Source organism: Strigops habroptila, chromosome 13, assembly GCF_004027225.2.
Source record: "Strigops habroptila isolate Jane chromosome 13, bStrHab1.2.pri, whole genome shotgun sequence".
Classification (NCBI taxonomy): Eukaryota; Metazoa; Chordata; class Aves; order Psittaciformes; family Psittacidae; genus Strigops; species Strigops habroptila.
In genome coordinates, this window is record NC_044289.2 from 11,710,218 (window position 1) to 11,722,623 (window position 12,406).

Sequence of the window (12,406 nt, forward strand, 5' to 3'; positions counted from 1 at the left end):
CTCTTCTAGTTTAAAACCCTCACCCCTCATCCTGTCACAACAGGCCCTGCTGGAAAGTCTCTCCCCATCTTTCTTACAGGCCCCTTTTAAGTACTGAAAGGCTGCAATAAGGTCTCCCCAGAGTCTTCTCCAGGCTGAACAAGCCCAGCTCTCTCAGCTGTTCCTCACAGGAGACGTGCTCCATCCCGCTGATCTGTGGCCTTGTCTGGACCCTCTCCAACAGGTCCATGTCTTTCCCGTACTGAGGACTGGGCACAGACTCCAGATGGGGTCTCACCAGAGCAGAGGGGCAGAATCACCTCCCTCGACCTGCTGGCCACGCTCCTCTGGATGCAGCCCAAGATACAATTTGCCTCTTGGGCTGCAAACACACATTGCCGGCTCATGTCCAATCTCTCACCCACCAATACCCCCAAGTCCTTCTCCTCCAGGGTATACTCTCAATCCCTTCATTCCCCAGCCTGTACGGATACTCCAATATCCATACAGGGGGGTTGCTCCAATCCAGGTGCAGGACCTTGCACTTGGCCTTATTGAACCTTATGAGGTTTAATGGGCCCACTTCTTGAGCTTGTCCAAGTCCCTCTGGACGGTATCCCATCCCTCGTGTCATCTGCACCACTCAGCTTGGTACCAAATGGCGGGCAGGGAAAGGAAAGAAGGAAGAAGTGGCTTTGGGATTATGCTATGCTCTTTTTCCTAACAGTCACCTGCAATACCCCGTTTCATACTGCAGTATTATTTGCATTTAAGTCAAGAGTCCAGTGGCTTAGCTGTCAGCAGTGTCAAGTCTCACTGCCTTTTCTACTGACACCAGCAGGATAACTACCTGGCGTGAATAAATAGGCACAAGCAAGCCCTTGGGAACAAACGGTTTATTCTTCATCCTATGGAACTGCTCAGGGCCTCTGTGGCCCTAGAACCACATACCTCTTCGGGTTCCCAGCTACTTCCCTCTTTAATGAGTTGGGCTGCAGGGGCTCCTACAGCCTGTGCGGGGCTCCTGCCTGCATAGGGGGCTTTGGCATGTGCTTACTTTTTTCCTCCAACTTCTTCTTCACGGTTTCCAGAACTTCAAGGACAACTGCTCTGACATACTCAATCTCTGCATCCTGCTGCTCAGCTCTGGAGACAGTAGCAGGGCTTTGCATGGACGTTGCCTCACTTGCTCCTGGGATCTGCTGTTCCGGTGGTCTGTGTGATCCTGGTCTTGTCACATCCTGACGATTCAGGAACTTAGAAAACGGACAGCATCCTACAAAGGATGACAAGATGGAGCTAACACTTTCAACAGCCTCTACGGTCGTTTTGTCAATACAAGTCTGCAAAGATACTCTGCTGGAAGCTGCTGGTTCTTCTCCAGATTTGCCCGCTGTGGAGGCTCTTCTGGCAGCAAGCCCTGGCCCGCTGGATGCCAAGTGCTCCAACAAGATCTCCAACACTGTTGTCACAATCTCCTGAGCCACCAGTCTAGTTTTGTCCTCAACATTCACATAAATCTGCAAAAACTCTGCTTCACTGGTTCTGGCAAACAACCTTCCTTTCACCCCATGGGAAGCCTTTCCCAAGGCATGGTCAGACTTATCCTGTGCTGTCATTATCTGGACCTTGGCCTCAGCCAACTCTTGAAGCTCCTCCTCTTCTTCTGTCAGTATAAGCTGCAGCTGGGATATGTTCTCAGGCGCTTCTTCTCTGGCACACTCGGAAGGCTAAAATGAGGAGCAGATGATGAGCGAATGTGTTCCTTCACCTTGATCTGCTTTCCTCTTCCTCCTCACAAGACCCCTGCCCAGACAAGGTCTCAGCAATCAAGCTTGAAAAGCTCTGGTTTCTCCATAGGCCACCCAGCACACAGAGCTTTCTGGTCTCCCGCAGCCAAGAGACAAGTGTGAGCACTCCTCAGAATCAAGCACTGCCATTTCACTTAGAGCAAAAGGCACTGTAGCCCCACTGGACCTCAGCATGTGAACTATGTGCTGTGGACCCTGAACTGGAAGCTAGTGGCTGCCTGGGTACTGCTGGTTGTGGCTGGAGGACAGGCCCTTGCGCACAGTGGGTACCCACAGGAGCCAGTACTTCCAGTGGGCTCACTGGCTCCAGAACCAGGATGCGCTGGGCAGAGTCAAATAGAGGTGGGAAAGCCGTGGAACGTACTGCAGCAGGCTCTTTGCTCCAGTCTCTTCTGCCATGGGTCTCAGCCACTCTCGGGGCACTGCTGCCCTGTATCAGGGCAGCCCATTTACCCCTTTTTGAGGCCAAATGCCAAGAATGGTTGTTTTCAGAGCAGAAATGTGACCTATCCTTTTTCTTGTGGCACCTGGTTGTTACCTGCCAGCCCAAGGAAATATATTGGCACTGGTGAGGCTGCACCTGGAATCCTGTGTTCAGTTCTGGGCCTCTCACTACAAGAGAAGCAGTGAGGTGCTGGAGTGGGTCCAGAGAAGGGCAACGGAGCTGGTAAAGGGTCTGGAGCACAAGTGTGATGAGGAACAGCTGAGGGAACGGGGGTTTTTTAGTCTGGAGAAGGCTCAGAGGGGACCTTATCGCTCTCTACAACTGCCTGACAGGAGGTTGTAGTGAGGTGGGGTCAGTCTTTTCTCCCAAGTAACAAGTAATAGGACAAGAGGAAACGGTCTCAAGCTGCACCAGGGAAGGTTTAGATTGGATATTAGGAACAATTTCTCCACCAAGAGGGTGGTCAGGCATTGGAACAGGCTGCCCAGGGCACTGGTGGAATCACTGTCCCTGGAAGTGTTCACGAACAGTGTAGATGAGGCCCTCAGTGACATGGTTTAGTGGTGGACTTGGCAGTACTGGGGTAACAGTTGGACTTGATGATCTTAAAAGGTCTTTTCCAACCTGGTTGATTCTATGATCCTTTGGACAGGAGGCAGCCTGAAAGTCTACCACAGGCTGCCAGCCTCCTGCAAATCTGGGAAGAGGCTGCAAGTCATGAACAGCAGCAGTCTGAAATTGTCCTCTCCCATCATTTGCCATTTTGCAGTTTGATAGCCTGAGTGCCATGGCAGAAGGAGCTAAACCCTTCACCCTGGCACAGATACCACCCCAGGCAAAGCTTAATGCGCCCCCCGCTTCTTGGTCTCTGACTATAACCCTCTAACAAGGACATGTCGCACACCAGCACAACCTCCTCAGCACCAAGCAGTGCTCGCAAGCACCCTCTCCTGAGGCCTAGGTACCAATGCACTGCTGCACAGCAGAGGTGATCCCCAGCATGCAGCAGTTCCTACTCACCAGGCACTGTAGCGTGCTGACTGTGTCTCTCCTCTTTCCCAGATGCTCTTTGCAGCCGACCCACTGGAGGAAGCGTTGCTCTTTTTCCAGTGCCTCTAGTCTACCAATCTGTTTCTCGATGACAGCAAGAATCCTGTCAAGAGAAAGGAAGGCAGCTGAGAAGGAGCTGCTCTGTCTATCTTGCCCATGCCGATTCCATCATCCTGCTCCTGGTTGCTTTGTTCTGGCAGCCCCCATAGCAAATCCCAGCTGCCTGTCCAAGGCTCCAAACACAGACTGCACCAACATGTTCACGGCCTTCCATGAGTGAGGTTTGTTCACTTTCTCTCAGGGACCACGGGCCCCCTTCAAGAGCGAGTGTTACTTGGCCTTTTCTTACCTCTCTCTTCTCTTCCTCTCTCCACTTGGCAACCTCTTTCTTTGCTTGTGCACCAGCCACTCTCGCAGCTGAGAAACATGCAGCTCATCTGGCAGTTCGGAGGCATCCTCTAATTTGTCCAGTTCTTGCCAAAGCTTGTGCTGAAAGGTGACACGGGTTGTGGCTTACTGTTGCTGCAAAAGTGTTCATGCCTCTGCATGCTGAGGCATCCCATGGGCCCAGGACAGCACTCTGCTTCACCCATGCGACCAGGGCAGAAGAGAAATGCTTCTCTCAGGACCCTGCGTGCTTGTATGGACCCTTCCTGCCCATGCCCAGCCCTGCACCCTGCACCAGCTCAGCTAGCAGCAGCACCCAGCCAGCAGCACAGCCCTCGCCTCTCCTGCACTGGCCACCTCCCCACGATGCCACAAGCCCTTGTCACCATACCACTGACCCGTGTCCATGAACACTGCGCTTTGCCTACCTCCTCTCGCCTGAACGTGTTCTCTGCGTCCACCTTGAGCTGGGTCAGATAGTGCCTGTACTCATTGAACTGCTTCAAACTGCAAATCACCTATGGAGAAATGAGGGCAGAAATCGCCCAGGAATTGTCAAGCCAGCTACACAGACTATTCCTCTGCACTCCCTTCCCTCCCTGGTGGCAATCCCCCCAACCCAGGGCTGAGCAGTGCTCCTCATCCTGGTTGCCAGGCCTCGCACCGGCTGCCTCCTAAACACTCAGGCAATGCGGGGCAGCCTGAGCAGAGCAGGAGTGGGAATTGCCAGGGGGATGCTGGTGCTACTTGTTCTCCCAGGGACATGAGCCCCACAGCCCTGTGCCCTCCACCAGCAAGCAGCGGCTGCAGCAAGTGCTCTGGGAATACCGCTTGATGGGGGCTGATTTTATCAGCCCAATGTCCAAACCTACTTTGCCATCATAGGTGATGTAACCCTCTCTCTTTAGCATCTGCAGGTGGTCCTTGCGACGGTGGTAGGCCTGCAGATGTGGGTCATGCAGGCTGTTGTATTCCATGCTTAGCAGGCGGCAGCAGGGATCTTTCAGGTTGAAAAAACCAGGGGACTGGAAAAGCTGCAAGAGAGGTTTTCCAGAGTATGAAGGAGGGAGGAGAGAGCAGCAAACAAGTACCAACAGCTCCGCACCAGGGTGCCAGGAGCTTCCCTCTCCCCCCAAGCACCATCAGATTGAAGGGCAGGTGGCCACAAGGACTCCTTTGAATGATGGGGACCCCACAAAAAAGGAGAGATTTCCAACCCCTTTCCATTTCCTTTACCTTTCTCCCTAGTATTGTCCTGCAGAAGATGGGCTTGGTGCCAGGGTACACAGGGATCTTGACCCCAAGCGGGAGATCCAGCAGCTGAGTATGTCCTTCTGCCAGTAAGAGTCTCCTGTTCCCGAGCTAAAAAGAGGGAGGCATCAGACATCACCTCCATAAACCTCCCACCCAGATGGCAGTTGCTAGAAAGGCCCTCAGAAGACTCCAACCAAAGGAAGCACCAAGAGCACCCCAATCAAAAGCTACTCTCCGCTTCCTCACAACTCCCATCCCTTCCTCAACACCTCCCGCCTGCTTAGCCATAAGCAGAGCTGGGCAGAGAGGCAGGACTCCCCGAAAACTCTCCCCAACCACTCTTGGACCCTTCCCAGCCCCCCGAGCACATCAGAAAGCCTTAAAGCAGTCTCACATGTCCCGGGCTGCTGGGCCAAGTCCTCACCGTCAGCCTCCTGCTCATGTCTCTCCGCTTCCCCTCTGTGCTCGGCTGCATGTCTGTGTCTCCATGGCCAGCAGCAAGAGGGTGCTCCATGGCTATTCCAAGTGTTCTCCTGGAGCTGTAACGCTGCGCTGGCACATCTCACTCCAGAGGCACCCAGCAGCAGCCACCACAGATGCTGCTATGTGGAGTAGTTGCCCATTGTTGCATTGTTGTGTTGCCATGTCACCGCCTGGCTGCCCCAGGGCCTGCCTGAAGCCCATCTGGACACGCATTTGGGACACCCATTCATGTGCATGTGAATAGCATGAAATAGCACGAGAACAAATAGTGGTCCTGCTCGGTCAGGAGGCTTTGGACCAACTGTAGACCGGGGCTGCTTTGGAAGCTGCGAGACTGGAGGCGAGAGTGCCTGCAGTGCTCCCTGGCCCGAGTATATGCAGTTTCCCATGCGGGCACTAAAGAGCTGCATTCTGTAGAGAAACTCAATCAAAATGGATAGAAGCTTTATCATCAGCATGTGAGAAGTAAGGCGATGCCCAAACCCAGGTCAAAAATGAACTCCTGAGATTTTATTGGGAAGACCAGACTGAATTCCAGGAACCTCTGCTCCAGCACACACAAGCCTTTTGCCTTTTGGCAAGGGACAAAGCAGATAGCCAGAGTGGCTGGTATCTACACAGCAGTCTGGGGGGACCAAGTCACTCTTGGACTCCCCCCAGGAGGTGGCACACAGTGCCTTGACATTCTACATTGGTAAAGGATGGTTCCTCTCTGCCACACTTTGCCTTCCCCCCTGCCCTTCTGTTGCCCCTTTCCTCTCGCACGTTCCTTCTGCTCTGGCAGGACTCCTCCACAGGCCACAGTCTGTAGACTCAGAGGTACCATCACTGCTGCCATGGAGCACCTCTGGTGCAGAGCGTGTCCCCATCAGTGTCCCCTTCCACGGGCTGACCCCATGTGTGAGGCAGCACCCTCTCCTGAGGCCTGAGTACCAACGTGCTGCTTCAGAGCCCCTTAACAATGTTCCCAGGGCTCTGCAGCCCTTTTTGATGCTCCCAGACTACTGCTGGCTATATCACTACTGGCAATCCTGGCAATATAGTTGGACTTGATGATCTTAAAGGTCTTTTCCAACCTAGTTGATTCCATGATTACCGGCACTCACATGGACCACTAGAAGCGAGTAGTAGTGGGACGTACTAAACTGGGCAGCCTCTTGGCAACATCTCTGACCTGAGCTCAGGGTAAGCAACATAGCTCCCTTGAGCGGGTGAGGCTGACAGATGGGTACCTCTGTACCTTTCAAGTAGAGTCGCCCACTACTATCACCTGCCCCCTTTTCTTGGGAGCACTGGTAGCTCTCTTTATTGGTGGGGCAATTGGCTGTTCTGTTGTGGCAGGTAGCACCTTGTTAGCCCCCTTACAGAGCTGTGAAGCAGTTCTGAGTGGGGATGTCCGGCTTTGGAGGAAGCCCCTTGCTTTTATTTGTCCTCTTCCTCCTCCTTTTGTTGTTTATTTCAGATACAAGTTCCCAACCCCCTGGATTAACACTCTCCCTCCTTTCTGTGTGTATCGGGGGGACATTTGGAGGGTCTGCCCAGTGGTCCCCCACTTGGAGCCACCAGTGCAGCTCCCTCTCAGCCTCCCTGCTATCCCTCAGCCTTTTTGACTGCCTCCTGCAGCTCAGCCACGTCGTGCTGCATCATGGCCTGTGTGCCCACTCAGACTGCAGCATCTGCCCCATTTGCCTGCTCAAACCGCAGCGTTTGTCCCGTTTGCCCACTCGAACTGCCTCGCCGCGCTCCCAGGCAAGCATTTTATCCATTTGGGAGTGGTGTTGCTCCTGGCGCCGCTCCTGTCAGTCACTGCTCGCCGCAGCGGAGCTCCCGGCTCCCGTGCAGGTCCCCATGTGGACTTTAGTTCCCCTCCTGGCTCTTTTCATTCAGCAGAGACTCTTGGCCACCGTTTTCCCCATCAGCTCCGGTGCTGGAGGCAGGGGCTGCCTTGGAAACATCGAGACTGTGGAGGCAAGGGTGCCAGCGGTGCTCCCTGACCTGAGTATATGCAGTTTCCCACATGTGCACTGAAGCCACTTGCTGTGGCTCTGTCGGTACAATCCTGGGCCTGCTGAAGGCCTTCTGCTGCCTCCTGGGCACCTTGCTCAGTGCCTTGCAGGAGGGATGGGAGGAAAGTACCTGAGCTCCCGTTTCAGTTGTCCTGCTTCCTTTGAAGGTGTGACTATTGCAGGGAGGCTGAGCAGTGGCAGGACCTTCCTTGGTTGAAGTTTCTCTGATGCTTGGGTTTCCTTTCTTCCTCTAATACCTTCCTTCATGGTTTCCAGAACTTCAAGGACAATGGTTCTGGCATACTTGATCAGTTCTGCATCCCGCCTCTCAACTCTGGAAACAGCTTTCTGAGTGCTCTCCTTGGCAATCTCGCACCTCACTTGTGAAATATCAGCAGCATTTTGCAGTGGTTACAACACAGGCAGCTTTGCTCTCTTCCTTTGCTCTCCTGAAGAGAGCAGAGGAGCAACAGGACATCATTGCGAGCAGATTTCTGCTAAGAGCCTGTGCAGCGTTTTGGAGAAATAAGTGTATTGAAAAAATAAAACCAGACACAAAGTCTTTGCATACAGTACAGAAACTGTATACACAGGGCCAACCTGGTGTGGAAGGCTGTGTGGAGACTGACAAGGTATGCTATCATGGAGTGCTTTGGAAAAAGGAGGAAATTTTACCTGCTCATCAGGTTCATCCTGCTTTTCCAGGCCTACAACCGACCCCATCTACATAAGCCAGCACCAGTTTTGTCCCACCACTGCTTCTGCTGGGGAGTCTGCAGTGAACACTGAACTTATATCTTACTTTGGGACTCATGCCTTGAACAAAGCCCCCTGCCACAGTTCACCTGCTACAGCAGGTCCCTGACTTGGCTGTTACCGAGGCCTTTTGCTGCTGGTTGCGTTAACTCAGGTCATCACTTGTGCCAGATCTGGCTGTTGAGTGCAACAGCTGTGTCTCAGGAGACTGATGGTCCAGAGATATTAGTGCCAAGCTAAGGTTCAGAGACTGACCCAGCTTCTGAGTCTCTGCCTCCAGAACCGCAGCTTTGGGCTCCCTGAGCACCGCTGCTAAGGAGTAAGATAGCTCTTGGTGAAGGTCCGACAGTTCCTGGCTGGTCTTTGAACAACACTCAATATAGTCCTGCTTGTATTTTCGTTCTTGTGCCAGCTGTGTCTGCAGAAGGGACACCTGAAAGAGGCAAAAGGCTGAGCTCAGACAAGCCCACGCTGTCTGGACCATCGATAGCTGCATAGTACCGGCTGTTGGAAAGATGCACCCTCTAATTCCAGCCCTGACACTTTGTCCTTGTGGAATGGGAAGTAACCGGTTCCCAGAGTCACTCTGCACTGAACTGAGATTATCAACAATTCCAAGTTTCTGGCATTCCATTCACATGTATGACACCGAGAAATTACATGTGTATTAAAGAGGAAGGTTCCTATGGGATTTAGTAACCCAGCTCTCTTTTTTCAACAGACAGATTTGGGCTACTGACACTTCAGTGCCACAAGCTTCTTCCTCAGTGGGAGTGCTACTGCTTACGCAAGGTACTGAAGAACTGTGCTGTTATGAACAAGTTTGAAACAAGGCTGTGTTATGAACAAGCTTAAAAACCTGACAGCTAACACACAAAAAGGGAGCAAACTCTCATTTTTCCTAACTAAAGCATTTCACAAATGAGCAGAGCATAATGTGATGAACAAAGCCCAGGAGGAAAATGATCCTCAAAGGACTGCCGAGACCTTGAAACTCCTCAAACTCAATTCTTTCCTGGCAACACGGGGTTGTGCCTGCTGGGCCTTTTAGTGGGAGAGACCCATTGCTCTCATGTGCTGTTGGGTTGGCAGTGCAGTGCCAGCAGCTCTGGCATGTTGCCCTCGGACTGCTCGGGAGTGGAGGAGATGCACACAGAAAGTAAGACATCACAGGGATGTCTTACAACAAACAACATGCATAGGTTAGGGAACACCTCCACTGAAGGGAGGGACAGATCTGAGCTTCTCTCTGAAATAGTAAGGGCACCTTTGGGAAACTGGGCTTGAAAAACCCTCCCATGCTCAGGTAACCCAGAGTATGAGTGGGAGAAGTGGCCATCTGCTGCAAAGAGCACCTCCCAGGAAGGTGGAGATAAAGTTCCAGTTCTGCTGTTTACCAGCTCTAGAGGAGTGCTCTAAGTAGCCAGCTGAGGACTATTTTTGGAGCAGAGCACCTCACTTTTCCTGCTGACCTGCTGAAGTAGGTCCACAGTGCAGGCAGGCACAACAGTCACAAGGGGAAGGAGCTTCAGATCGTTTTCTGCAGCAACAGAACTTCAGACACTGAGGCTTCCTGGTGCAGAGGAATATATCTTTATCTCATTAAAATATACCTTGGTGGCTACAGCAGTGTTCTTGGCTCACTCACCAGAGCTAAGCATCACACACTTTACTCACACAAGTCTTACATACATTTTGCTCTGACCACCTGCGAAGGTTCACCTCCTCGGGGACACCAGGGTGTAACAGCCCCAGAAAAGTACATGGAGGAGAAGTCTGGCGGCTGCTGCTACTGCCAGTACCGCTGTCAAAGGATGCAATAGGGTTCAGTAGCTGGAATGTACATTCTTACACAGATAAAATGTCCCTACAATGCTAAGGTTTCTGACTCTGTCCAATATTGGGATAGTGATTAGCACAGAATAGCATTACGAGACTAACAACTGCCAGAAGGCTATAAGCTCTGGCACTGCCTCAGTTCCCTGGAGCTCTGATAGGATGCGAGTTCCACTGTTAATTGAGCCAAGGGAAAACAGGAAGAGTCAACAACATGAATAAGACTCAATGGGAACATCGTAGAATGGCTATGGTTGGAAGGGACCTTAAAGATCATCCAGTTCCAATCCCCTGCCACGGGCAGGGACACCTTCCACTGGAGCAGGTTGCTCCAAGCCCCTGTGTCCAACCTGGCCTTGAACACTGCCAGGGATGGGGCAGCCACAGCTTCTCTGGGCACCCTGTGCCAGTGCCTCAGCACCCTCACAGGAAGACCTTCCTAATATCTAACCTAAATCTCCCCTCTGTCAGCTTAAAGCCATTCCCCCTTGCCCTATCCCTACACGCCCTTGTAAAAGGTCCCTCTCCAGATTTCTTGCAGGCCCCCTTTAGGTATTGGAAGACTGTTATAAAGTCTCTCCAGAGCCTTCTTTTCCCCAGGCTGAACAAGCCAAACTCTTTCACCCTGTCTTCATAGGAGAGATGCTCCAGCCCTCGGAGCATCTTTGTGACCCTCCTCTACACCCTTGGAACATTCTCTATTTTCTGTCAAGTTCCAGTCTTATGCATTTCCTTCCATCCCTCTCCCATCCTGCCTGACCTTTAGGCAAGTCAGAGACTAGACCTAGGTGACTGATGCTGTCTGGCCATGGCCAGCAGATGTGTCTGACTGGGTATTTCCACTGCCTGGTGTAATCACTTCCTGACAGCCAAACAAAACTCGGGCTGTAGCATCGTGCAAAGTTGTGCCCATCAGTACAGCCACAGCAGCTTTTGATGAAAGCTTTCCTGCTCCTCACCTGGTTCTGCAACTCAGTTAATCGTCGACTGCAGTGTGCATGAGACTCCTCCTGTGAAGAAAACACAAGGATTTCTTTTCAGTCTCCAGTTTGACCAGGGCCATTGTCTATATTCAACTTCTACTAGGTCTGCCTCTGGGATTTGCGATCATTCCCTCATATGGCCAGAGCCTCTTCCCACTAAGTGAGACCCTGTTCTCACCTGTTTTGAAGCAGGCATCTTGTGCTGGTCAGATGGCAGAGACCCATCACGGTAAAACCTCTTCAGCTTCCTCCGTTCACACTCCACCTGCACGTTGGATAGGAGAAAGGGTTACAGAAACCTGCCACCAAACAAGGAGCAAAAGGACCTCCAGATATCATGGCAAGGAGATTTCTGCTCAGAGACTGTTAATTGCACCAGGGAAAGCTGGGACAGAAAGCTACTTGAAGTAGACTATGGAAGAGAAAGAGCAAGAGGAAATAATTCTTGTGACACAAGAGAGTGTAGGGGAATACTGGGCAAGAAGGGTGGCACCAGAGCAAATGTGCATTTGTGAAGGCAATTTGGTGCCAGAAGAGAGAAAATACAAAAGTTTGTGTCCATAGGGAGAAGTGGGAGAGGGAAGGAAACAAGCAGGGGACTCCAGAGTGCTGTCTGTGGAATGTGTTATGTTCCAGCGGACCGTGAGGCTTAGCATAGGCAGAGAAAGCCCGTTTTACCTGCTCAAGGGTCTTCTTGAGCTCTGCATTGAGTTGCTTCAGCTCAGTCTTCTCAACTTCCAGCCTTGCAACTTCTTGCTGCAGACGTTCCAGCCGCTGTGACAGGAGCCTCTTCTCCGAGAGCCATGATTGCTGCTCTCCTTCTGCAACAGCCTGAGGGGTATTCAGAGGAGATTATGTGAGCTGGTGCCACATGAAGGTTACATGGTTGTTAGAATCAGCAAGTTGGGGAGAGTGACAGGACTCAGGACTGGAGAGTGCTAAGTCTCTTCTTCTCCTGGTCTACAGGCCAAAACAACACACACTCTTCCCAGGGGCCCTCCTCCAGATCACCTTGGTGAAATGGAGTTGTTTGCTCTGCTGATATATATATATATAGTGCTATAAATAGTCTTGATATCAGCACTATAATGATCTATATGGATGCAACTGAAATCTCCCATGGTTTTCATGTTTCCTGCCCTTGTCACTTCTCTGCTTCAACAGAGAAGAAATTCACTTCTCCATCAATAGATCCCAATACCTGTCGCCATCCTGATCAGGCTTGGAGTAATATTTATCACGTAATGTATAACGCATTTTATTAGTAGCATTTTTTATATGTTTGTATACTAACATAATGCTAAAAGTATTGGCAGTCCCAGGCAAGTTTGCAGCACAGGCCGTTGCAGCAGTTCCACTGGCAGTACCTGGGTCAGATCACCATGGAGAAATCCACACAGATTTGCCTTTCTGCAT

The 12,406-nt window shown here is 51.7% G+C and overlaps 2 protein-coding genes across 10 annotated transcripts in view; both read right to left on the minus strand.

Annotated features, from left to right (window-relative positions):
* Positions 1 to 860: 860 nt before the first annotated feature.
* Positions 861 to 6,890, minus strand: FSIP2 (fibrous sheath interacting protein 2). 2 transcript variants are annotated; one of them, XM_030502963.1, is made up of 7 exons: positions 5,321 to 6,890; positions 4,909 to 5,034; positions 4,545 to 4,706; positions 4,101 to 4,190; positions 3,635 to 3,774; positions 3,256 to 3,388; positions 861 to 1,709 (listed from the first exon to the last, which is right to left on the minus strand). In XM_030502963.1, exons 1-7 carry the CDS (start codon positions 5,438 to 5,440, stop codon positions 984 to 986), a joined length of 1,497 nt encoding a protein of 498 aa, XP_030358823.1. In that variant the 5' UTR covers positions 5,441 to 6,890; the 3' UTR covers positions 861 to 983. The 2 variants fall into 2 exon arrangements, with proteins under 2 accessions (XP_030358823.1, XP_030358824.1); XM_030502964.1 differs by having other exon boundaries at positions 5,351 to 5,806.
* Positions 5,898 to 12,406, minus strand: part of LOC115615140 (centrosome-associated protein CEP250-like) — a 30,050-nt gene continuing 23,541 nt past the window's right edge. For 6 of the 8 annotated variants that reach the window (XM_030502955.1, XM_030502954.1, XM_030502953.1 and 3 more), the window contains 4 exons: positions 11,669 to 11,821; positions 11,169 to 11,255; positions 10,967 to 11,017; positions 5,898 to 8,604 (listed from right to left, as the gene is read on the minus strand). In XM_030502955.1, the coding sequence (XP_030358815.1) occupies positions 8,317 to 8,604; positions 10,967 to 11,017; positions 11,169 to 11,255; positions 11,669 to 11,821 (579 nt within the window). In that variant the 3' untranslated portion in view covers positions 5,898 to 8,316. Of the gene's footprint in view, positions 8,605 to 9,643; positions 9,745 to 9,863; positions 9,976 to 10,966; positions 11,018 to 11,168; positions 11,256 to 11,668; positions 11,822 to 12,406 lie in introns of all 8 variants that reach the window. The other 2 variants (XR_003993961.1, XR_003993960.1) reach the window with 2 other exon arrangements.

Excerpts from the sequence above, each read along its gene's own strand:
- FSIP2 (XM_030502963.1), bottom strand. The coding sequence starts at position 5,440 with ATGGAGCACCCTCTTGCTGCTGGCCATGGAGACACAGACATGCAGCCG. Across the intron at positions 4,707-4,908 it reads GGACAATACTAGGGAGAAAG|CTTTTCCAGTCCCCTGGTTT; the intron begins GTAAAGGAAATG and ends CCTCTCTTGCAG. Across the intron at positions 1,710-3,255 it reads TCAGCACGCTACAGTGCCTG|CCTTCCGAGTGTGCCAGAGA; the intron begins GTGAGTAGGAAC and ends TCCTCATTTTAG.